Below are 23,979 nucleotides of genomic sequence, written 5' to 3' on the forward strand. Positions count from 1 at the left end.
GAAGGCTTGGACATGTAAGTATGCATGTAATTTTAAAACTTTCTCAAAACAATTTGGTTGTTGGTCTGCCAAAGTTGAAATATGAAAATGACAAGATTTGTGATGCATGTGCTCAATAAAAACATATAAGAATTTCTTTCAAACCTAAGAACTGCTTTTCAACTACTAAACCTCTTCAACTATTGCATATTGATCTTTTTGGCCCTACTAGAATAATGAGTCTTGCTAGAAAACAATATGGGTTTGTTATTATTGATGATTTCACTAGATTCACATGGGTTCTCTTTTTGCATTCAAAGAATGAGGCTTTGGAAAAATTCATCACTTTTAGCAAACAAATACAAAATAAAAAAAGTTATTCAATTACTAGTATTAGAAGTGATCATGGAAAGGAATTTAAAAATCTAGGCTTTAATATATTTTGTAGTGAAAATGGTATTAGCCACAATTTTTTTGCTCTTAGAACTTCTCAACAAAATGGGGTAGTAGAAAGAAGAAATAGAACTTTAGAAGAAATAGCTAGAACCATGCTTTGCGAAAATAATCTACCTAGATATTTTTGGGCAGAAGCTATAAATACTTCTTGCTATATTATAAATAAAGCTATGATTAGGTAAATTTTGAAAAAAAACCCCCTATGAACTTTTTAAAGGAAAAAGGCCTAACATAAGCTATTTTCATCCTTTTGGTTGCAAATGTTTTATTTTGAGCAATGAAAAAGATTATCTTAAAAAATTTGATGCAAAAAGTGATGAAGAAATTTTCCTAGGATATTCTTTGAATTCAAAAGCTTATAGAGCTTTCAATAAAAGAACATTAGTGGTGGAAGAGTCTATAGATGTTATCTTTGATAAATCTAACCCACCTCCGAGAAAGGTGCTTCTTGATGATGATGATGTGAGTATACTTCAAGAATGGATCAATGATGCACCTCATGATATTGAAAGAAAAAATTAAAATGAAGAAGATGAGTTTCTAGAGGAGCCACAACACATAGAGAAAGATCCAAATCATCATAGAGAAAGAAGGTATGCCAAAGATAGTGAAATCATTGGTAATCCAACTCAAGGGGTAAGAACTAGATCTTCTTTTAATGTGTGTAATTATGTTTCTTTCCTATCCCATATTGAACCCAAAAATATAGATAAAATGTTAGGAGATGATCATTGGATTTTGGCCATGCAAGAGGAATTGAACCAATTTGAAAGAAGCTATGTATGGAATCTTATACCTAGACCTAGTGACCATCCCACCATAGGCACCAAATGGGTCTTTAGGAATAAAATGGATAAGAATGGAAATATCATTAGAAACAAAGCTAGATTGGTAGCTCAAGGGTATAGATAAGAAGAAGAAAGATATTATGATGAAACTTATGCCCCGATAGTAAGGTTAGAAGCTATAAGGATGTTGCTTGCATTTGCGTGTTTTAAAAATTTCAAGCTTTTTCAATTGGATGTCAAGAGTGCATTTCTTAATGGTTTTATAAATGAAGAAGTATATGTAGAGCAACCTCCCGATTTTAAAAATCCAAAAATTCCAAATCATGTTTATAAATTGACAAAAGCATTATATGGTTTAAAACAAGCTCCTAGAGCTTGGTATGAAAGATTGTCAATTTTTTTGATTGAAAATGGTTTTAATAGAGGGAAGGTTGACACTACATTTTTTATTAAAACAAAAGGTAAAGACATTCTCATAGTGTAAATTTATGTTGATGATATTATATTTGATGCTACTAATGAAATTTTTTGTCAAAAATTTGCTAAGATTATGCAAGGTGAATTTGAAATGAGCATGATGGGAGAACTCACATTCTTTTTGGGACTACAAGTAAAGTAAACAAAAGATGGCACATTCATAAATCAAGCTAAATACATTAAAGATTTGCTCATAAGGTTTGAATTGAGAGACTCAAAGCCTTGTTTGATACCAATGAGCACCTCAACAAAGCTTGACAAGGATGAAGAAGGTAAATGTGTTGACTCTAAATTATATAGGTCTATGATTAGTTTATTGCTATATCTTACTACTAGTAGACCTGATATTATGTTTAGTGTATGTCTATGTGCTAGATTTCAATCATCTCCTAGAGAAACATATTTGTCTGCTGTCAAAAGGATTTTTAGATACCTTAAAAACACCTTAAATTTAGGATTATGGTATCCAAAAAGCTCTTCCTTTGCTTTACATGCCTATTCCGATACGGATTTTGGTGGATGCAAAATTGATAGAAAAAACACTTCTGGTACTTGTCAATTGTTTGAAAATATGCTCATATCATGGTTTTCCAAGAAACAAAATAGTGTTGCTCAATCTATAACCGAAGCTGAATATATAGCAGCTGGAAATTGTTGTGCCCAGGTTTTATGGATTAAGCAATAATTGAAGGATTTTTGAATAACCATGGATCATATTCCCATTAAATGTGACAATACTAATGCCATAAATCTCACTAAAAATCCAATTCAACACTCTAGAACCAAACATATTGAAATTATGCATCATTTTATTAGAGATCATGTTCAAAAGGGTGACATTGTACTTGAATATGTTGATACCTTGCATCAACTAGCCGATATCTTCACAAAACCTCTTGATAAGGATAGATTTTATGCAATTAGAGGTGAACTTGGCATGATGAATGCTCCTTGAAGTGAAATTCTTGATGTTATGATGCATGGTACACTTTTGACTGATTAAATGTATGTTTTTTTTAATTTTCTTTTTCTGGTTTGTGCATGATTGTAAAATGCTTGTTTGAATGATCATATTGCATGGTTTTCAATATGCTACAGCAAAAACCAATCGATCTTTTTTGGAATGGATCGATTGGTTCTCCACCCCGTAGCCAAAGTAAAGGGAAAACATAGGGAATCGATCGATCCCTTTTAGATAGGATCGATCGGATGTAAAGGCAGTAGCCAATTTCGTTGAACCTAAGAAGAACCGATCGATCCCCTCTTTGACAAGATCGATCAGGTATTCAACCAGTAGCCAAAATAACTTGAAAAGACATAAAATCGATCGATCCTCTTCAAACCCAATTGATCGGTTCCATGCATAAGCCCAAAATTGATCGATCTTCCACTTCACCTGATCGATCGATTCATGAATTTTAGGCGTGATAAATTAGGGTCCTCACTTGTTTGACTGACCTTTTCATCTTTCCTCTTCTATTCATCTTCTTCCCTAACTTTTTCTCTTACAAATTTCTCTTGTAAACTCACTACCCATAATCTCTTATGGCATCCAAAACCAAAGTCATGGCTGGATGACGAAACCCTTTAAGAGAGGCCTCAAGCTCTACCATGAAGCCTTCTTTTAACCAAAATTTCAATAATCCCAATGCCAAAGAGCGGTATGAGACACACTTTGCTCACCGAAAAGTGAAACCTGGAAGGGTAATCTCACTAGACTTCCTTATATCCATAAAGTTTCCCTATTTGCATACTTTTTAATCTTTTGGATGGATGCCTTACTTGTGTATGAAGAGTCGCTTATTCGAGAATCTAGTAAGAGTATTATATAGTAATGCCAACTGTGTTCAAATTGAAGGAACAAATAGGTATTATCTGGATAGGTTCAGAACATATATAATGGGAAAGGAAATCTTAGTTACAAAATAAGTGCTAGTTGAGGGTTTTATGTTAGCTGATGAAGGGAAAACAAATTTTAGACATGATATGGTGCAATTACCTCAAGATATCTTTAGGAATCTCAATTTACAGGTTGCTCTCACACAAGCCTCTAGGTTACTCATGCATGATCGATTGTTACACCTTATTGTAACCCATGTGTTAGCCCCTTTTGGGACCCAATACTCCATTATTAGGAAACAAGATTATTGGTGGATGTACAAGATCAAGCATGAACAAAAACCAAATTTAGTGTACTTCATTTTTAGTGACATGATGAGGATTGTTCAGAATAGAGATGTTACTCTGGTATATGGGTATGCTATAAGTAATCTTTTAAGACATTTGGAAGTAAACACTAGAGATGACCGATAGATGCACGTTAATGACCCATTTAGTATTCTTGGGCCTCTTACATCGTGGATTCTTTCATATTGCTGAAAAGGAGCAAAGATGGGAAAAGGATCGGTTTGTACGTTACCCGTCGATGGAGGAAGCAAGAAGGGCGGTATGGAGTATGGTTCTTGAATACATAAACATTGTGAAGTTTAAGCCCAGAGGAACATTCTGGAGAAAAGTTGGGACGTCGAATGGAGTAGCACGAGGAGGAATTAAGTAAGGGACAGGGGAAATGGATGAAAATAGGCAAAGAGGGAGAACTCATAGTACAATGGGAAGCAACGGTAATAACAACGTGAGTGTGCGGTGCATGGAAGAGAGAGGAGAAGGCAGCAGGAAGCAAAGATCATATATGGAAGTTTTGATAACAGATAATAGGGCGGAAAAGAATAGTATGATAAGGGAAGCTGCGAAGGATATATACCAATTCAGTGAAAATATTGGCAGTGCGGAATGTATTGGGGCAGTGGATGATGAAAATCTACATTGACCGGAAAGGAGTGTAGTTGGAAGAATCAACAGGGGGTGGTCACAGGCAGTTGAAATGGAAGATATTGCCTGTATGAAAGCATTGGAAGGGGTTCACATTAAGAAAATGCATGCAGATGCATATCTAATAACATTCGAAGGGAGAGACAGGCTCGAGGAGATGAAAACTAGAACTTGGAAAGGTATATCCAGATGGTTTAATGACATAGAGGAATGGTCTGTGAAATATGACATGATAAAGAGAAGCACGTGGATTGGGTGTTATGGGGTTCAATTACATGCATGGAATGAGGAAACTTTTACAATATTGATAATCGATGGGTTAAGGCGGTATGTCTAGAGGAAGAAACAGCAGAACGTAAGTCTTTCAGTGGAGGGCTTGTGAAGAAAAGAAGTAACTCGGTGGTAAGGATTGAAGGGATTATACAGTTGATGGTGGGAGATTTAGTTTTCCCAGTATGGATAACTGTATTGGGAAAAATTTTTGTAAGCAATGGACGGAACAAAACTTTGAACGGCCAGAGCTACAACTAGAAAGAAATCACCGTCAGTCATGGTAGGGATGGGGAAGATGGAGGAAACTCAAGAGTCAAGATCAACTGAATAGCTGGCACAGGGCAATCAGATAGGGGACAAGCCGCAATGTCCACCTAGTATTTCGGGCATGATGTTTGGAACAAGTAACAATTATCACATGGGTCATGGAATATAGAAGAGGCTTTGAAAGATGTCAGACAATGATGATTAATCGCGGAGGTTAAGCATAGGAAATGACAAAATGTGTGTTATGGGTCAGAGCTCGACAAACGGGTCAACTCTCTAGAAAGACAAGAGGAAGGCCAGAGGAGGAGTTGGACTTTATATAGGAGATGTTACGTAAGGCCCAGCGGACGAGGTAGATGATCGTTATGAAAAGGAAGAGATGATAGGCCCGTTGATGAGGTGGAAGGTGAAAGCTTGGAGCCGGTTGGCCTGGGCCAAGTTGTGAATGAAAAAGGGTGGCTTAATGCGGGTGAGGAACCTAGCCCATCATTAATTGAAGAAACTGAAGAACCAGGAAGTGCGATGGACGGAGTCGGGGTTCACAGAAAAGAAAAAAAATGGAATTACTATGAAGAAATAGAGGAGAGTCTTTTGGGAAAGGTGAATAAAAAAGGGAAAAGAGCAACCAGAAAGAACAGAAGGGAAGCAAAAGCTTCTTAAATATTAGAATATACCGCGAGGATAGTGAATGAGTCGATCTCGGATGGGGATTTCCAGAACCGAAATAGAGCAATCGCTAGAGCATCGAAGGAAGTAGATGATTTAAGGGAGGCTGAAGCTACTTGGGAGGTGGCAAAACAACTAGGTATTGTGGCGAGAGGAAGTGAGGAAGATGTAATTCAAAAAATCTGCGAGATGGAAGGTAAGATAACAAAAGCGTAGTGTATATTGTGGAGGTTATGTATTTGTGTGGGTAGTGGTATATTTCTTTTGTGCAGGAGTTTTGAGGAAATAAAAATGAGGACTGTTTCATGGAATGTGCGTAGGTTAGGAGGGGATGTTAAATTACAGGCTATAAGGAAACTAATTAGGGAGATAAATGTAGAGATGGTGTTTTTGCGGCAAACAAAACTGGTGAGTTGTGATAATAGAACTGTGGGAAAGATCGGGCCGAATGATGGGATAGAATGGGTGTGTAGTCCAGTTGAAGGGAGATCAGGAGGGTTAATGATTCTATGGGATAATCAATTTTTCATAAGAGAGACGGTTGTGGAAAATAGAAATTTCATTTTATTAAAAGGGAAATGGCAATTACATGAATTTGACATTGTGTTGGTAAATATTTATACACCAAATAATCTGGAGGAAAAGTTGAGGTTATGGGGGGAATTAACGGAGTTGAGAAATGGGATGAGGGGTAAGTGGTGTGTAGCTGGGGATTTTAACACTGTCAGGAGCTTAAAGAAAAGGAGTAATTGTGTGTCAGATGGTTCAGGAATTGAGGAGTTCAACAACCTCATACAAGTAGGAAAGTACATTGATATGCCGTTATATGGCAAAAAGTTTACCTGGTATGGAGCCGGATCAAAAAGAAGCAGATTGGATAGGTTTCTGATATCATCAGAATGGCTTAAGAAGTTTGAGAATCTGAATCAGAGAAGATTGAAGAGATCAGTATCTGTCCACTGTCCGATTTTGTTTGCATCAGAGAATGTGGACTGGGGTGCAAGGCCTTTTTAAGTTTCTGGACTGTTGGTTGATTAATAAGGATTTCGGGAGGGCTCTGGCAGAAAAATGGAAGTCATATGAGATTGGTGGGACACCAGGTTTTAGACTAAGGGTGAAGTTAAACAGGCTGAAAGGGTTCCTGAAGCAATGGAATAGGGAGGTTTGGGATGGTGGATAATACTGTAATAGGCCTGGAAAAGAAGCTGGAAGGATTGGACAGAATTGAGAATGAGAGAGAATTGATGAAGAAGAAAAGTAGAAGAAGAAGAAGGGAGTGACTCTGCAGTTGTGGGAGGCATATAGACACAAAGAGATGATCTTGAGACAAAAATCAAGAATGAAGTGGATTAAAGAGGGAAATAGGAATACTAGATTTTCTTTATTGCAAAGCAAAGGCTAGGCTGAGGAGAAATTACATAGGGGGACTTGACATAAATGGGGAATGGATTTGTGATCTGAGATAAGTAAAAGATGCAATTACTGAGTATTTCAAAAGAATCTTCTATAGTGAGGAATGGGAGAGACTGAGGGCAGATGATATTGAGTTGTGTAAGTTGATCCCAAAGTTAGCAGAGAGACTGGAAGCTCCATTCATGGTGCAGGAAATATGGCAAGCAGTTAATGGATGTGAAGGATCAAAGCTCCAGGGCCGGACGGATACAATATGAATTTTTATAAGAGGTCATGGAAGCTGCTAAGAGATGAGATAATGGAGTTCCTAGCAGAGTTCCATCTACGAGGTAAGATTGATAAAGGTCTGAATTCGTCTTTCATTGTTTTAATTCCTAGAGTACTCAACCCAACTTATTTGAGAGAATATAGACCAATTAGCGTGATAAATTCATTGTACAAAATCCTTGCAAAAATACTGTCAAATAGGCTAAAAGGTGTCATGGATGTTCTGGTGAGCAATACCCAGAGTGCTTTTATAGGGGGCAGACAGATAATGGATGGTATTCTGCTAGTGAATGAAGTGATTCATAGTGTGAGGAAGAAGGAATCATGTAATGGAGGAATTGTGCTGAAATTGGATTTTGAAAAGGCCCATGACTGTCTGGATTGGAGTTTTCTGTTGTGGACAAAGGAAAAGATGGGTTTTGGGGTGAAATGGGGAAATTGGATTAATGAGTGTATTTCGACAGTGTTGGTGAATGGTTCCCAAACTATAGAGTTTTCAACCAAGAGAGGATTGAGGCAGGGAGACCCATTTTCTCCACTGTTGTTTATATTGGTGGTGGAGTACTGCACAAACTGTTGGAAAAAGCTGAGGGACAGGGGCTGTTTCGAGGTATCAGGGTGGTCGAATCGGGAACAACTATATCACACCTACAGTTCGCAGATGATACAATCATCTTTATGAAAGGTGGAGAAGAGCAGGGTTGGAACGTAAAAAGAATTCTGAGGAGCCTCGAGGTAATCTCTGGTCTAAGGATAAATTACGCCAAAACAAAGGTATAGCTGGTTGGAGTAGAAAACTCAAAAGCACAGGAAATAGCTAATATATTAGAGTGTGGCAGTAGCTCTGTTCCATTTCAATACTTAGGGGTCCCATTAGGTGCAGATCCAAGAAATGTACAGGTTTGGGAACCTGTGGTGGAGAGAGTAAAAGATGGGCTAGCAATGTGGCAGAGAAAATATTTGTCGTTTGCAGGAAAAGTAACTCTGATAAAATCGCTGTTGAACACACTTCCGCTGTACTATATGTTTCTATAGTAAGTTCCCAAGGGGGTGATTGATAAGCTAGAGAGGTTGAGGAGGTCCGACTTATGGGGTGGCGGGAATGAAATAAGAAGGCAAAAGTGAAGTGGTCGAAAGTGTGTAGGCCAAGGAGATACAAAGGGCTAGGTATTTTGAACATAGTTAAAAACATAGCTATGTTAAGCAAATGGTAGTGGAGGTATGGGGTGGAGTGAGAGGCTTTATAAAAACGGCTAATTGAAGAGAAATATAGGAGAGGATTAGTCCAGTGGATCCCAAATGAGAGTATGCTAGACAGAATGTCCGGGTTCTGGAAGAATATTATGAATATGAATAAAATGGAGGGGGTGAGGAATCTATCAGGCACAAAAGGGTGTAGATGGATTGTAGGTAATGGATCCAACATTCTATTTTGGTTGGACAAATAGGTAGGTTATAGGCCATTAAAGGATAAATTTCCTAGGTTGTTCGCGTTAGTGGGAGAAAAGGATGGCAAGATAGGGGATGTCTAGGACAGGATGTCGGGGGAATGGAAGATTAATCTGAGAAGGCCACTATTTGAATGGGAGACAGACCTCATAGTAAGCTTGATGGATATGGTCAAACAAGTGGTGGTGAGACCAAATACAAGTGACAGACTGATATGGGAAAAAGATCGAAATGGGAAATTCACGGTTAAACGGTGCGTAAACATCCTGGACAGCAATCAGTGTGGTACAGAGCAACAGGTATGGTTTAAAAACATCTGGAAACAGAAAGTGCCTCTTAAAGTTCAAAATTTTCTGTGGATGGCCGTGTTAAATGCAATTCCCTCTAATAGCTTCCTAAGAACTAGAGGTGTCAATTTAGGGAATGAGCAGTGCTTGTGCCGTTGGTGTGGGAGGTTAGAGGAGGATTGTGTCCATATTTTATTATTGTGCCCGTTCACTTGGACTGTGTGGAATTTGGTCTTTAAATGGTAGGGATTACCGTGGGTCTTACCAGGGGGTGTAGAGGATATGCTAAGGCACAGTGCAGGGCCCCCGTTCGGTGGTGCAACAAAAATGAAGTGGATGGTAGTATGTGGAGTGACTTTGTGGTCAATTGGGTTAGCTAGGAATGGGTCAATTTTCCATAATAAGATTTGGAGAGAGTATGAAGTGCTATTCCTTATTAAACTTTCATTGTTTTAGATTAAGGCTGTCAAGGAAGGAGAGGGGATTAAGGAGGCAGAATGATGGGCAAATCCAAATGCAAACAGCCCAGGTGTTAAGGACTCGGAGGAGAAAGGATGTGCAGTAGGAATGTCCCACTAGAAACGCGTTGAAATTCAACGTCAATGGTTGGCAAGAGGCAAACCAGGATTGGCAGGGTGTGGTGGTATTTTAAGGGACAATAAAGGTAAATATTAGGGGCTTGTTTTATGGTCCTTTAGGAGTATGAGAGGCATTGTGGGCTGAAATAATGGCAATTAAAACAGCTATGGAAATCTTTTATTCATCTCCATGGAGGGAGCAACAAGCTCTGATTATTAAGTCAGATTCAAAAGAGGCTGTTAATGCAATCCTAAACAAGAGTGACATACCGTGGATGCTGTTGAAAGAGCCGAAAGAGAATGATCATCTGAAAGAGAAATTAGGAGAGGTGGAGTTTTTGCATGTCTTTAGGGAGGCTAATGGTCTTGCAGATTCACCGGCTAAAATTAGTGTAGATTCTGCAAATTTATTTTATGCTTGGCTATAGGAGAATGTTATGGAACTGGTAGAATTCTTATTATTCTCAGGTGTTAGAAATTGAAGGTAATTGCAGTATTGGTAGTCGGTCGCATGTACCTTTGATCCTTAATAATAAAATACGTTTTAGCTGAGAAAAAAAAAATAGACACACTAACGCTGAAAAGTTGATTCAGTTGTAAGCTGTAAGCGACTCCATTCATCTTTATAAGTCTTGGATTTGAAGCTTGCCGAACCCTGTCTGGGGTGAGCATATTTACATCCTGAAATTATAGGTGAGCATTAATAAGTTGGAATCCATATCCTGAAATTATAGGTGAGTATTAATAAGTTGGAATCCATATAATTAATCAAAACTGATCAAAAGATATTAATTCTATTTGTTTTATTCGGCTTTAATGATTTAAAAAATTGATTTATTCATTAGTTTGATTGATTATGATTTTCAATATGGATAATCAAACAAATCAAAGTAATCGACTCTATTAACCTATTTTTAATTATATTTTATATATATATATATAAATTTGACATAATTTATATAATATTTTAACATCATATTTGTAATATATAATTTATTTTATATAATAAATAATATAAATATAAAATATCTTATATATAATAATATGAATAAAATATTTTTTAACTGATCAAATCATTGACTTAAATTTATTTTAATTATTTTAATTAATCACTTCAATTTAATTCGATCCATTAATTTAATACATCGAACCTTAAGCTATGGGCCTATGGCCCTAGCGTAGGTGTGGCGGGATGAAAAAGACGCAATATTCTCTGTGGGAATCATTCTGGCCAAAGAGCCTCCCATTTTCCCAAAAATGAAAGAAAAATTGATTTTTTTTTTTTTTCACTTAAAGCAACCAAACCGCCATATTCCTTTGCCAATATCCCCATTGTTTGCACAAAAAATCCGTCATGCTAATGGGGGCACATTCTTCATACAAATGCGTCTTGTCATAATTGATTTTCGCAGATTATTTTATTTTATTTTTCCTTTTTAGCTATTGAGGCTGTGAACCGAGAGTCACTGTTTATACTTCCATCTTCCAATCGGTCCAAGTTAGAAAGAACGTAATTATAACTATATGCAACAATAATATTTTCTGAAAAATGCTTCTCAACATCCCAACTCCAGTAATTAGTCTGGCTACACCTTGTGGCCGGAGGATGCCAAACAATAGAATTTCCAGGGCTTGGATTCGATTGTTTCAGGATGTTTAGGTCACTTAGATGCAAGTTTCATATGTTTCTACACCTGGATTGTTCCTTCAACATGAAGAAAAATCTGTTTTGACATTTTTGTGTTTGGCTGGATCTCTGTTTGACTAAGAAAAATAAAACCAAGTCTAAGATCAAAATTAAACATGAAGTCGATTTTGCCTTTTCAAACTGATTGAAGTCTGAAGATTAACGCAAAGAAGTTAATGAACTTTCTACCATATAAATTGACAGCCAATGAAACGTCAGGGACTCCTTTTTCAAAGTTTTTGAAAAGTTGTCTAACCAATTAAGTATAACGAATGATTACTTAATTACAGCTTTACATTGAATAAAGAAAGACTTAAACAAAATTACCTCATCTTTTATGAATATTATCAACAAGAGCACATCATATTACCAACCCTCGATCCATGCACGACCAGGAAAATAGAAAAAGAAAGTAAAAAAAGTGTTTTAAAGTTTTGACTTTACCTAACTAGCTAACCACTAAATTTCATTCATGATCATGTCCAAACAAACAAATGAAAGCAGGAACAGTTCTTTGTTTTTTGCATTGATCCTTTCTAAATGTCATCATTTTAAGAAAATCAAAGTATGCTAATGGTCATGTACTTTAATGAAATTCGAAAAGGAAAATAAACATATAAAAAAAATGGACTTAAGTTCTAGCATTAAATCCATGTTATTTCTATACTACAAATCTAACAATATATATAATCAACAGTCATGTAATCTGTTATAAATTATTAGACTTTCAATTTCCACAATCAGAGATTGCTTTGTAACAAACTCAAGTAAAAAAAAAATGAATATATAGATTAAATGGTTTATCATTTCTAATTAAGTACATATCTATTTAATTTATATTGAGCCCATGTCTATGCCGCCAGCTGCAGAATTGAGTAGAAGACTTAGTTGAATTTGATGTAGTAAATTATCATTTTAATGGTGGATTGGGAAAGTTGTTCCAACATCTTAGGAATTTCCTTTCCTGCTAGCTAGGGTAACTATCTATCTCAAGATCTCAAATGTCATGTTTTCAACCACATAAACTTAAATTAAGTGCTTTTAAATCTAGATAGAATTTGAATTTGACATATTCAAAGTAACTTGGCTGGATATATATAGGTAAATTAAGGCGTGGGATTCAAGCAAATGAAGATTATTGAAAATTTTAAATCATTCAAAAAACGTAAAAGAAAAAAGAAAAAAACATGTAGTTTTACCAAGCCTTGGAAGAAACTTGGACATGGCAAAGCAATCCACGGATTTCACAAGAGGAGAATACGAAGGTTAATTTGAGTCTTCAAGACAGACTACCTATATCTTTGATCCCAAGGCATGTGACCAAACTCTCATCTATCTGGAAAACATTTTAGTCAATGCCGCTATACCTAACACACATATACCGAACAAGGCAATCCCCAAACGTTTCCTACAACTTATCAAATGAAATTTACTAGGAAAAAGACAAACAGCAACAGAGATGAATTGGGGCTTTTAGGAGCTTTGAATTGTCATAACAGTTTTGAAAGAAGACATGGGGCAATTTCTATATTATAAAATGATATTGGGCTTAACTAATTCGCGATGTGTCCTTCCCAAGATGTTTTTTAGTTATAGCATTTTAATTTCCTTTGGCTGATCGATTTCTCCTCTTCAAAAGATCATATGCAAAATCTATCATTCTAGCATTCTAGCTCTAAAGTCTTCTATATTTTAATTTCTCTTTTCAATATTTTTCACTAAAGTCAAATGAAGTTTAATTCTTTTGGTTCATTTGTCATTGCCTATAAATTTTTATGCGAATATAGTAAGAGGAATTAAACCTTTTAAATTTTCTTTAAGATTGAAGATGATGTGAATGGTGTCATGAAATATTGGCCAACTTTGACACATATTTCGTCCAAATTAATGTATAATATAATGGATGGCTGGATGGTGTTAAATCTTAATCAATCATCAAAATTGACTGTTCAAACATTCTAGAACAAGCAATAAATATAAATTTGCTTGTGCTTTGTTAATGTTAAATTTTCTTTGAAGAAGATATCGAGGAACATGTTTTAACAATTAAAGGGTTGACTTGATCCCATCAGAGTATATTATATGTAGAAGGTTTTTTACTTTTTCCTCCTTTTACTTGGCCGTTTTCAAAAAATTATGTAGTGAAAGTTTCAATCAAAGGGATAGCTGAGATCTGATTCACAAAACCATAATATATATCCATTTAATATAAAAGAAATTATTTCATTTCCAGTCATTATTTTCAAAAATCTTCAAAGAAGCATAAACTACGAAATAACAAATTGCAACAATTTAAGACTATGTTGTGATGACTTTATTCAATATTTATCTCTTATTCTTACTTAACAAGTATTTTAAATTTATTTTTAACTTTATTTTTATGAGTATTTAATAGATACAGAAGATCTCTGTATTTATAACTAAAAAAATAAAAATAAAAAAATATTTTTTTATTTTTATCTTATATATTTATATAATTATTTTATAAATATATATTAAAAAATATATTTTTAATAAAACTATATTAGTTCTAATTAATTTAAAATTAAAATTTATATTATTTAATAAAAATAAATTAAATAAATATATAATATATGATAAAGACATGAGGTGAGTATTATTATTATTACTTGTCTCTATCCCTATATCATAAAATAATTTAAAATTATATTTAATTTCATCACCATAATATAATAATCATTTTCGTCTGCCTTCAAATAAAAAATCAAATTTTTCTTCAAATATGAGTAAAATTTATATTCTTAATTAAAAAAGATCCTAGTAAAAAATATTATCAAATTTAAAAAGACTTTTTTTGCTTGAACAACCAAGACTGTTTCATTTACGACTTCTGGTTTTGTTTTACAATGTAAATATTTTTTTCGATGGCCAAACTTCATCACCTATGTAGAAGATTCGACCAACGCGTTGGTTGCCCAATTCAAAAATATTCTAAAGGAAGAAATATAACACCTTTGGCTAGGTTGTTACGCAAACCCCCCCCCCCCCCCCCTTCTTTTTTTAATCTATTTTATTTATTATTTTGGGATATCGCATGCTATGGTTGACATATCTAACAGAAAATTTTTTTAAGTTAAACCCAGAAAGGACGCCGGTTCCACGAGGAACTCAACCCTTACACTTCTAACAATATAAATAGAAGTCTGTTGCCCTCTCATCTATATCAATATCTCATTTCTTACAAAGAAGTCTATTAACTGATCTCCCTCCATTCTCTTCCTTCATCTTTGGCTTGAGCTAGCCCTTCAATTGAAATGGGGCGCCCTGTTTTCTTGTTTGCTTACGCTTTGCTTCTTCTTCTGGCTGCTTCAACAGCTTCAGCTGCAGAAATAGTGGAGCACACATTCTATGTAATCTACTTATAGAGCTTTAGCCATATACAATCCGTTTTCATTTTTTCTTTTCATGGATTAAATTAACCTCTCCTTTACAGTCCAAATCAGGATCAAAACTTTGCATAACAACTCAACTCAGGCTTTAGCCACATAATGGTCATTGTGTTACCAGTAACACCATGCACGTTGAATATTTACGATAGAAAATAGAAACTTAGCAATCATATGCTGCAGCTTAAAGTCAATGGCTTTTACAAATAGCCTTCACATTCCTTTAACGATTTTTACCTCTTAACTTTTAACCATTTCCATCCTTGATTAGTTACATAATTTAGTCATTACTGACGGTTTATTGCTCGACTGGATACATTCAACTTTCTTTGAGCCTATAGGCAGATTTCCTACTAACTTTTTTCTCCGAAGGAAATGAAAGTGATTAGTGTTTGACCACATGATTTTACATTAATATCTAATGCCCCTAACTTCATTATTTTAATTTGCTGGCAGGTGCAAAATTTGACTGTTAATAAGCTATGCAACAACCAAGTGATTACTGCAGTAAATGGTAGCCTCCCTGGCCCAACAATCCACGTTCAAGAGGGTGACACACTTATTGTTCATGTCTTTAACAAGTCACCTTACAACTTGACCATTCACTGGTAAATCCTCATGAAAATATAGAACAAATTTATTCAGTTTTCACCAAATTTTAGTTTTGACTTTGACAAAGAAATATTAAGTATCTGTTAGGTACGTTAATTTACTTATTTATTTTGTGTAATTTTGACTGACTTATTCTTCAAAATAATTAGTGTTTTTGTGACGAAAACATCACTGTAAAAATACTTCATCAAGCGACGTCGGTTCTTGTTTTATTGATACAAGAGAGAGATTTTTAATTTTCTTTTGAAAATATAGTATAGCCAGGTGCATTATGTTGACTGTGCATGTATATCTTATTCCATGTGATCCATTTTTTATTAATGAAAGAACAATGCTTAACTCAATCTACTAATGATGATATACGTAGTACTAAAACCAATTAAATTTGTAGCCCATGATTATTATTATTATTTTATATACATTCATATTTTTATGTTTTAACCATTGCTAACGGTTATGTCGGTGAATTCGATGATTGCTTGAGCAGGCATGGAATTTTTCAGAAACTGAGTGGCTGGGCAGATGGACCTGACATGGTCACTCAGTGTCCAATTCTCCCAGGAAGTAAATACACCTACAAATTCAGAATCATTAAACAGGAGGGAACCCTCTGGTGGCATGCTCATGCCTCTTGGCTCCGTGCCACCGTCTACGGTGCACTCATCATCCGCCCCAAAGCTGGCCACTCTTACCCGTTCCCTAAGCCCCACAAGGAAGTTCCCATCCTCTTAGGTAGTTAACCAATTCTAATTTACGCCAGGATCTAAGATTTTACCGATCGAAGTATTAATCTCTAATTTTTTTTGAATTAGAAGTATTAATCTCTTTAATTAGACTATTAGTTGAAGTCTTTATTAAATTTTCAGTTTAGAAAATATTGCTATGGTTAATTAAAGTAGCAATGGGGTTGCAGGTGAGTGGTGGAATGCTAATGTCATTGATGTGGAGAACCAGGCGCTTGCCACTGGCGGTGCTCCTAACGTTTCTAATGCTTACACAATAAATGGACGGCCTGGTGATCTCTACCCATGCTCTCAAAACAGTAAGTGATTACCAATACATATCTCCATGCATGTACTCCATAATTTTTATATGTTAATAGATGTTTAATTTAATTATGATTTCCCATCAGATATGTACAAGCTTAAGGTGGAGCAAGGGAAGACCTATCTCTTACGTATTATCAACGCTGCACTTAACAACCAGCTTTTCTACAAGATAGCCAATCATAAGATGACAGTCGTTGCCATTGATGCCGGCTACACCAAGCCTTATGTCACCGACGTCGTGGTTACCGGCCCTGGCCAGACAGTCGACATTCTGCTAACCGCCGATCAGCGGGTTGGGTCGTATTACATGGCCGCAAGACCATATGCAAGCGCAACTGGTGTACAGTATGATAATACTACAACGAGGGGGGTCGTCGTCTATGATGGTGGCCCATCTTCAGCATCGCCGCTAATGCCAGCCCTCCCTGCATTCAATGACACCCCCACGGCCAACAAGTTTTACACCAACATTACCGGATTGATTGGCGGACCTCACTGGGTCCCCGTCCCACGTAAGGTGGACTACAAAATGTTCGTCACCATTGGGTTGGGACTCGAGCTTTGCCCAGCAAACACTACTTGCCAGGGTCCGGTCAATGGGACGAAATTCTCTGCCAGCATGAACAACGAATCTTTCGTGTTACCCACCAGCTTGTCTATGTTGCAAGCCTTTTTCTTCAACATCGGAGGAGTTTACACCACTGATTTCCCTGCCAAGCCCCCAATTCAATTTGACTACACCAACGCAAGTATTAACAACAACCTACCATTGTTGTTTGCTCCAAAAACAACCAAGGTCACCAAACTCAAGTTCAACTCGACTGTACAGATGATCTTGCAGAACACAGCTTTCATTGGAGTGGAGAATCATCCCATGCACATCCATGGCTTTAACTTTCATGTATTGGCTCAAGGGTTTGGAAACTATAACCCTGCCACGGATAGAAAGAAGTTCAATTTTATCAACCCACAAATGCGCAACACTATTGGCGTGCCGGTAGGAGGATGGGCGGTCATAAGATTCAGAGCTAATAATCCAGGTTAATTTTCTATGATCCTTAGCTTACTTTCATAAGGGTGGGTGTGAGATGAAAGTGATAGTTCAACGGATTTTTGCTTTTTATTTTTGAAAGCTCAAGCATTTTGTTCTTTTCGCTCTAACCCTTGTGAACGCATTGAAAAGATTGAACTTAACATTCTTGTTTCTATTCTCTAAAATGCACAGGTGTATGGTTAATGCATTGCCACCTAGACACGCACTTGCCAGTAGGCCTGGCCACCGCCTTCGTGGTTGAAAATGGACCAACTCCAGATACAACCTTGCCTCCACCGCCGGCGGATCTACCACAATGCTAGGGATACTTGATTGATGAAAGACGTCGAAGTTCTTTTTGACGATGATAATTAATAAATTTTTTCTCTTTTTTTTGGGGGGGGGGTTTTCTTTTTATAAGTTTGGATTTCATTCTTTCTATTTTCTTTTAGTATAAGATTGCATTTCACATTCATTATTTCAAGGCATTACATTCTCGATGTAATAAATGATATTATTCATTAACCTATTCTTGTCAAAAGTCAAAACTCTATTGTTGTAACTGTAGAAGGTTGACGATATTCTTTTGTATGGTAATAAAAATTCCATTAAAAATATCATTTTCCTGTTATATATATATATATATATATATATAAACACTTTTTGGTTATTTGGAATTTTTAGTATTTTTTAAAAGATATTATAATTTAAAGATAAAATAGTTAAATGTATTAAATTTTAAAATTTAAATTTGTTATATGTCACCTTTTAAAAAATTTTGCATGAATAAATTAGATTAAATTTGTATTCATTTCCTAAATATTTTTTTTCTCAATTAATTGACACTACAAGAAAAACTTGTTTTAGTGATAAGGATTTCAGTGAGAGTTATACATTAACCCTTGCTAAAAACTTTTATATAATGAAATAAATTTTTAATGAGTAGTGTATCTTGACCTTTAGTAAATGTTTGTTTTTATATGAGTTGCAATATAATCTTTACTAATTTAGTCCTTTATATGGGAAATTAAAATTGACTCTTACATATATATTTCACTAATATAAAATTTAATCTTGATTATGATGAAAAACAGATGTGAAAATTAATATGAGTGGATTTAGTGAGGAAACATTTGACCATCACTAAATAAAATGTTATAAATTTTATGAATATATACTTTTTAAAAAATAAATATAAAAATATTTAAATATATTCTAATAATGTGAATGTGATACCATTAAATATTAATATATACATTTTGCAATAGTAAAATATACAACAAAAAAATTTATTTTTATCACCATTTATAAGTGTTAATAAAAGACTAAAAAACAACCACTATTATTATTGCCAATTGCTTTTTGACCGCCGACTAAATGAGCGTCAATAAAAACTATCGATACTGGAATTACATATGTATTTTGATGAGATGACTTTTTCTCATACTTTAAATTGCCATTATAAGTAAAAAAAAAAAAAAACTTTTAAAGGTATTTTTAAATTTCAATAAAAATCACATTTTTTTTAAATTTTTTATATTTATTAAGTAAATTATTTAACAATTAAAACCGCCCTTAAAAGTGTGTCTTAATTTTTTAAAAATAATTTTCATATTCCAAAAAATATATATGCAGAAACCAATTGAGTTGTTTTTTAACCTAACATATTAAAATCAACAAAATTCAATAGTATTGTCATTTATTAATGTTTAAAAGCTGTTAAAAACATCAAATAATCATCAAAGACAAATTAGAGCGTAATGACTAATACGATTGGTGTCAAAATAAAATTAACAACATTAATTCTCAACACAACAAAATTGTGGTGTGCTAAAAACTTAAGATAAGTAACTCATCGATAGATACTCTCACCATCCAAATCCAACTCTAAAGTGTCTGAAATCCCAATGAATAAGTCATAAAAATGAGTAAGAGAATTAGCCCAAGATTTAGAAAAGATAAAATTAGTCACGGAAATTGTCAAGTCACTGGCATCTCTCAGCTCACGTGATGCAGCTGCAGCACTACTTCTGTAGCTGGCTGTAGCAGCAGTGTAAACCCAATCGGTTAAGGCACAAAGCTGCACAATTGAGCTCACCTACCTGAATGTGTGCGCACCTTTTGTGGTGCCTAGTACCACTAACACCAATCCTAGTCCTGACTGCTGTGGTGCACTCCAATCTGTGCAGCATGACTGCCTCTGCAGCACTCTCAGGATTGCTTCTCAACTCCCTTCTCAACGCAATCTGCCACCTCTCAATTGCGGAAACTGAAAGTAAGTTATCTGTTTACCCTAATCCCCTCTTTCATTTTCTTCTATTTTTTTCTTCAAATTTCTCATAATTAGATAACATATCTTGACTCCATATGTAGAAATGCAAATTCGTGCAAGATGGTGATGCAAGAGTGGTGCAAGTGGCTAGAAAATAAGGCTGGAGTTTTATTAAGAAAAAATAGTATTATATACATGTAGTGGCAGATCCAGGATTTCAAGTTAGGGGGGCCAAATTAAATAACAACTTTAACTTAAAAATTTTCACTTAGCATATAATATATTATTATTTTATCAAAAGTTAAAAAAATTTTAAGTAAAATATAGCATTTCATAATGTAAACATAAATAAGAAACATAAAAAATTTCAAGCATTGAAATAAATAAAATATAACTATTTAAAATAAAAAAATCCAAATAATTTTATTTAAAATTATGCACAACAATCTTTCATAAAAAGAAAATTTTTAGACTTAAAAGTTTTAGTAAATTTTCTCTCAATGTAGTTAATAAGATTAAGATTTTTTTCAATAAATATTGATAATTTTCTCATAATGAAAATTAAAAAGAACTTATAATTCAATATTAATAACTTCAAAATCAGAAGACAAAAATGCAATGGTCAATGGTCTTATCATAAAAGAAGTTTTAATCACCCTTTGTACTACCATTGTAATTGGCTTTATAAGAAGACGAGAATACACCTTTTGCAATAACTATAACAACTTGGTACTGGATTTAAGTTTTTAAGAAATATGACTTAGTACTAAGTTCAAGTTTTCAGGGAATAAAATTTGTGTCTCTTTATGTTCTATTAATCTCACTTTTTTTTTTTGTTAAATTTTTTTAATAGTTTTGACTTTTTAATGTGGGTTATATTTAACAAATACATTTATTTTTTAATTTTTAATGAGAACTAAACTATAAATATTAATATTTTTTGCAAATTAATTGGAATTTATTTGATAACTGAATTTTTGGTGTTAAAAGTTTTTTTTTTTGAATTACAAGTATAAATTACAATTATAATTAAGTATTACATAATTGAATAATCAAACAAATAAACTAATTAAGAAATTAGAGCATAATTAAACAAATCCAATATAGAATTGAAACAAATCCATGTATAATGAATTTTGAATCTAAAATTTCAAAATTCTAAATATTTATAATCACAAAGAACAACTTTTTATTTTTTTTGGGGGGGCCACTTTTAACTTTTAAATGGAACATTTATAAATTATATACATTATATCAATATGTATTAGAGGGCTTAAAAAATCTTTGGGGGGGGGGGGGGGGGGGGGGCATGGCCCCCTCTGGTTTTCATGTGGCTCTGCCACTGATTATATAATGTAACATGATGATGATTCTGATCTGATCTGAACATAAAAGATGGAGCCTTTGCTTACCAATAGAAGAACAGAAACCATGAGAGTGAAAAATTATTGGTAGTTCCCTTTGCCTATGCAATTGTTTAGCCACCACAGAAAACAAAGGGAATAAAAGAAGCATTAGCATAATCATTGATGAAAGGAATAAACAAAATATTTTTGTAGATTTTTAGTCAGCTCCTTTTCTCATAAGTCTTGATAGAAGGTAAGTAACCTAGGAGCAGTTGCAACAATAAATACTTATTCTTATTATAAAACATGACGAAATCAAACTCCATAATTTTTCTGGGAAATATACAAGTATCAATAGGAAACAACAATTATAGAGCCAACAAGTTAGATTCTAGTTATGAATATAATCATTCAATTTCAAAACTTAGCAGAGACTTCGGCTAGCCTATGCAACCAAGTAATAATAGTTCATTGGTATAATCACATTTTGGGAAAAGGGGATGATTCGACAGAGTTTTCTTCAATGCTCATTAAAATACTTATTGTCAAACACATTTGCAATGGAGACAATCTGCCCAACCAATGCAAGATCTCTTAAAGCTTTTTTCAAACACATTTAGAACATCAAAAACAGATAATACTTATTGTCAAATGGAGAAAATAATTAATTAATAACAATTAAAGATAATTTACCTTCCAAACTGTTGGACGCAAACCTCCTCTGTCAGGAAGTCCTATGCTAGCAATTCCTTGTAATTTTTCCAAATTTATTACACCCCAAAAAAAGAAACAAAACTATAAAGACAATAACATTTGTAATGGAAACAAACAGATTAAGGCAATTTCACATCTAAACCAAAACTATGCCTTTGAAGTACATAAATTGTATTACACAAATAAAAGCAAGAAATTAGATGAGACAACCAATTTTTAGAAGTGACTATTGTTACCTTAGGGAAAAGTAGGTTTTGGCGAAAAGTAGATCTGTAAGCGTGAATACATTGAAAAGGACTCTTAAAAGCCAGTTAAACAGAAGGAGAGTAGACCTGATGCGTCTTGCCATCGGTATTTCTCCAGGCAGCCCTAATTCTTGCATTAATTTTGGAGATCACTTCTTAAAATGTGGGAGGATTTAATTTTTCTTCTAAAAATATGATCACTTTTGAAAATGAATAAGCTAAATAATTGTTAGCTAGGTTTCTGTTAAAAACCAAAATATTACTCGGTTCAAAAGAAAATCAAAACCAAAATATAGAATGATTTTGGTGAAACTACCTGGGAAGAAAAGGTGGTGTTAGTGACAAAATGCCGATGGTGGCGCAGTTGACGATGATGACGATGAGAATAAATAGTTAGGGTTTGATTTGTAAATTAGGAGAAATGATTTAGATTTGATTAAAAAAAGAGTGATTGGAGAGAGATTTTGATTTTTGATTTGAGAAGAAACGAATTTGGAGAGAAAAAGGAACCTCGGTCTCCCTTCCCTGCGAGAAAATCTTGTGATGGGTAAAGTGAGGGCGCGTCAGATTAAAAATGGAAAAACAAAAGGCGTTAGATTATGGGTCAGAATGTGGTTCTGCCGTTGGAACCTTTGTTATAAACGACGGCTTTCTTAAGCTGAGAAAAACCAATTAAAAAATAGAAAACGCAAGTAGTCTATTGAACTGCAAGAAAAATAATGCTATTAAAGATGTTATTTTTTTTTTGTAACGATACTAACTAAATTTTTTAAAAATTTACAAAAATATTAAAAAAACAATAAATAAAAAATCGATAAGTGAGGGTCATAGAGATCTGAATTATATATTAGTATTTGTAAACTATTCAAATTTGATTCGAATAAAATTCAAATTTGATTCGAATAAAATTTAAATTTGATTCAGTTATTATAGAATCAAACTCGAGTTCAAGTATCTTGACTTATCGATCGAGCTGAGTTTGAATAATTCATAAATCTAATCGAATTTTTATATTTTAATAATTTTAATTAATAAAATATCTTCAACTTGAGTTCAAGTTTAAATACAAATAATCGAGTTTTTGTTAAATATAATAATCGAACTTATTTTTCATGTTAATCGAACTTATTTTTCATGTTAATCGAACTTAATTGAGTAAGCTCGAATAGTTTGATTTATATTTCGAGTCAAGCTCGAGTTAAAAAAATAAAACTTGATTGAGTTCAAGTAAAGTTTTGAACTTCGAATTTTGAATTAAATTCAAACTTAAACTTAATACTATATCAACTCAAACTCGATTGATTACACTCCTATTCATGCACTCAACCTAACATTTATTTATATAGGTTTGTTGCGTGGGGTCTTTACAGTAACTCATAAGCAATAAATAAGCAATAAATAAAAGTTAAACAAACAAGTATATGAGATTTGACCTAGATAATTAATCCTAAATTTAAATTATTTATGAAAAAAATTTACAACATTATCACGTTGCGTTAGAGGTGACATTTTCATATAAGATTGGTTACTAATCTTAAGTCTTAACTTATATCTATTTTCTATTAGGTGGACTTTGGCCTTTTTTTTATACCAAAAGATTAAAAAAATATATTTATATTTTATATGATTTTTTTTTGTAGAAAATACATTGGTATATTTATTTATACTTTTAAAGATTTATTAACGATGGTTAAAACTTATATTTATATGGATTTTTCATTTTATTATTTTCTAAATGCTTTAGGTCAATGTGAAATTGTAAATCAAAACTATATGCCAGGTGACCTTACCTATTGGGTTATAATTCAAGCATAAAGAAAAATTAAAAAAAAATGAAAAGAATAAAAGAGAAAAAAATCATAAAAAAGGTAAAAACTCCTTTAAA

General features: G+C 33.8%; 1 protein-coding gene and 1 pseudogene across 1 annotated transcript; both read left to right on the forward strand.

Annotated features, from left to right (window-relative positions):
- Nucleotides 1–14,536: 14,536 nt before the first annotated feature.
- LOC111311112 (laccase-7-like) lies at nucleotides 14,537–18,044 on the forward strand. The gene is made up of 6 exons (XM_089762088.1): nucleotides 14,537–14,787; nucleotides 15,280–15,431; nucleotides 15,923–16,167; nucleotides 16,349–16,477; nucleotides 16,568–17,524; nucleotides 17,710–18,044. Exons 1-6 carry the CDS (start codon nucleotides 14,692–14,694, stop codon nucleotides 17,838–17,840), a joined length of 1,710 nt encoding a protein of 569 aa, XP_089618214.1. The 5' UTR covers nucleotides 14,537–14,691; the 3' UTR covers nucleotides 17,841–18,044.
- Nucleotides 18,045–19,277: 1,233 nt separating this feature from the next.
- Nucleotides 19,278–19,790, forward strand: LOC149520330 (protein MEN-8 pseudogene; annotated as a pseudogene).
- The last annotated feature ends 4,189 nt before the right edge of the window (nucleotides 19,791–23,979 follow it).

This window comes from Durio zibethinus, chromosome 1, assembly GCF_047325235.1.
Source record: "Durio zibethinus cultivar Kanyao isolate XHJ-2024 chromosome 1, ASM4732523v1, whole genome shotgun sequence".
Taxonomy (NCBI): Eukaryota; Viridiplantae; Streptophyta; class Magnoliopsida; order Malvales; family Malvaceae; genus Durio; species Durio zibethinus.

Excerpts from the sequence above, each read along its gene's own strand:
- LOC111311112 (XM_089762088.1), top strand. The coding sequence starts at position 14,692 with ATGGGGCGCCCTGTTTTCTTGTTTGCTTACGCTTTGCTTCTTCTTCTG. Across the intron at positions 16,168-16,348 it reads GGAAGTTCCCATCCTCTTAG|GTGAGTGGTGGAATGCTAAT; the intron begins GTAGTTAACCAA and ends ATGGGGTTGCAG. Across the intron at positions 16,478-16,567 it reads CTACCCATGCTCTCAAAACA|ATATGTACAAGCTTAAGGTG; the intron begins GTAAGTGATTAC and ends ATTTCCCATCAG.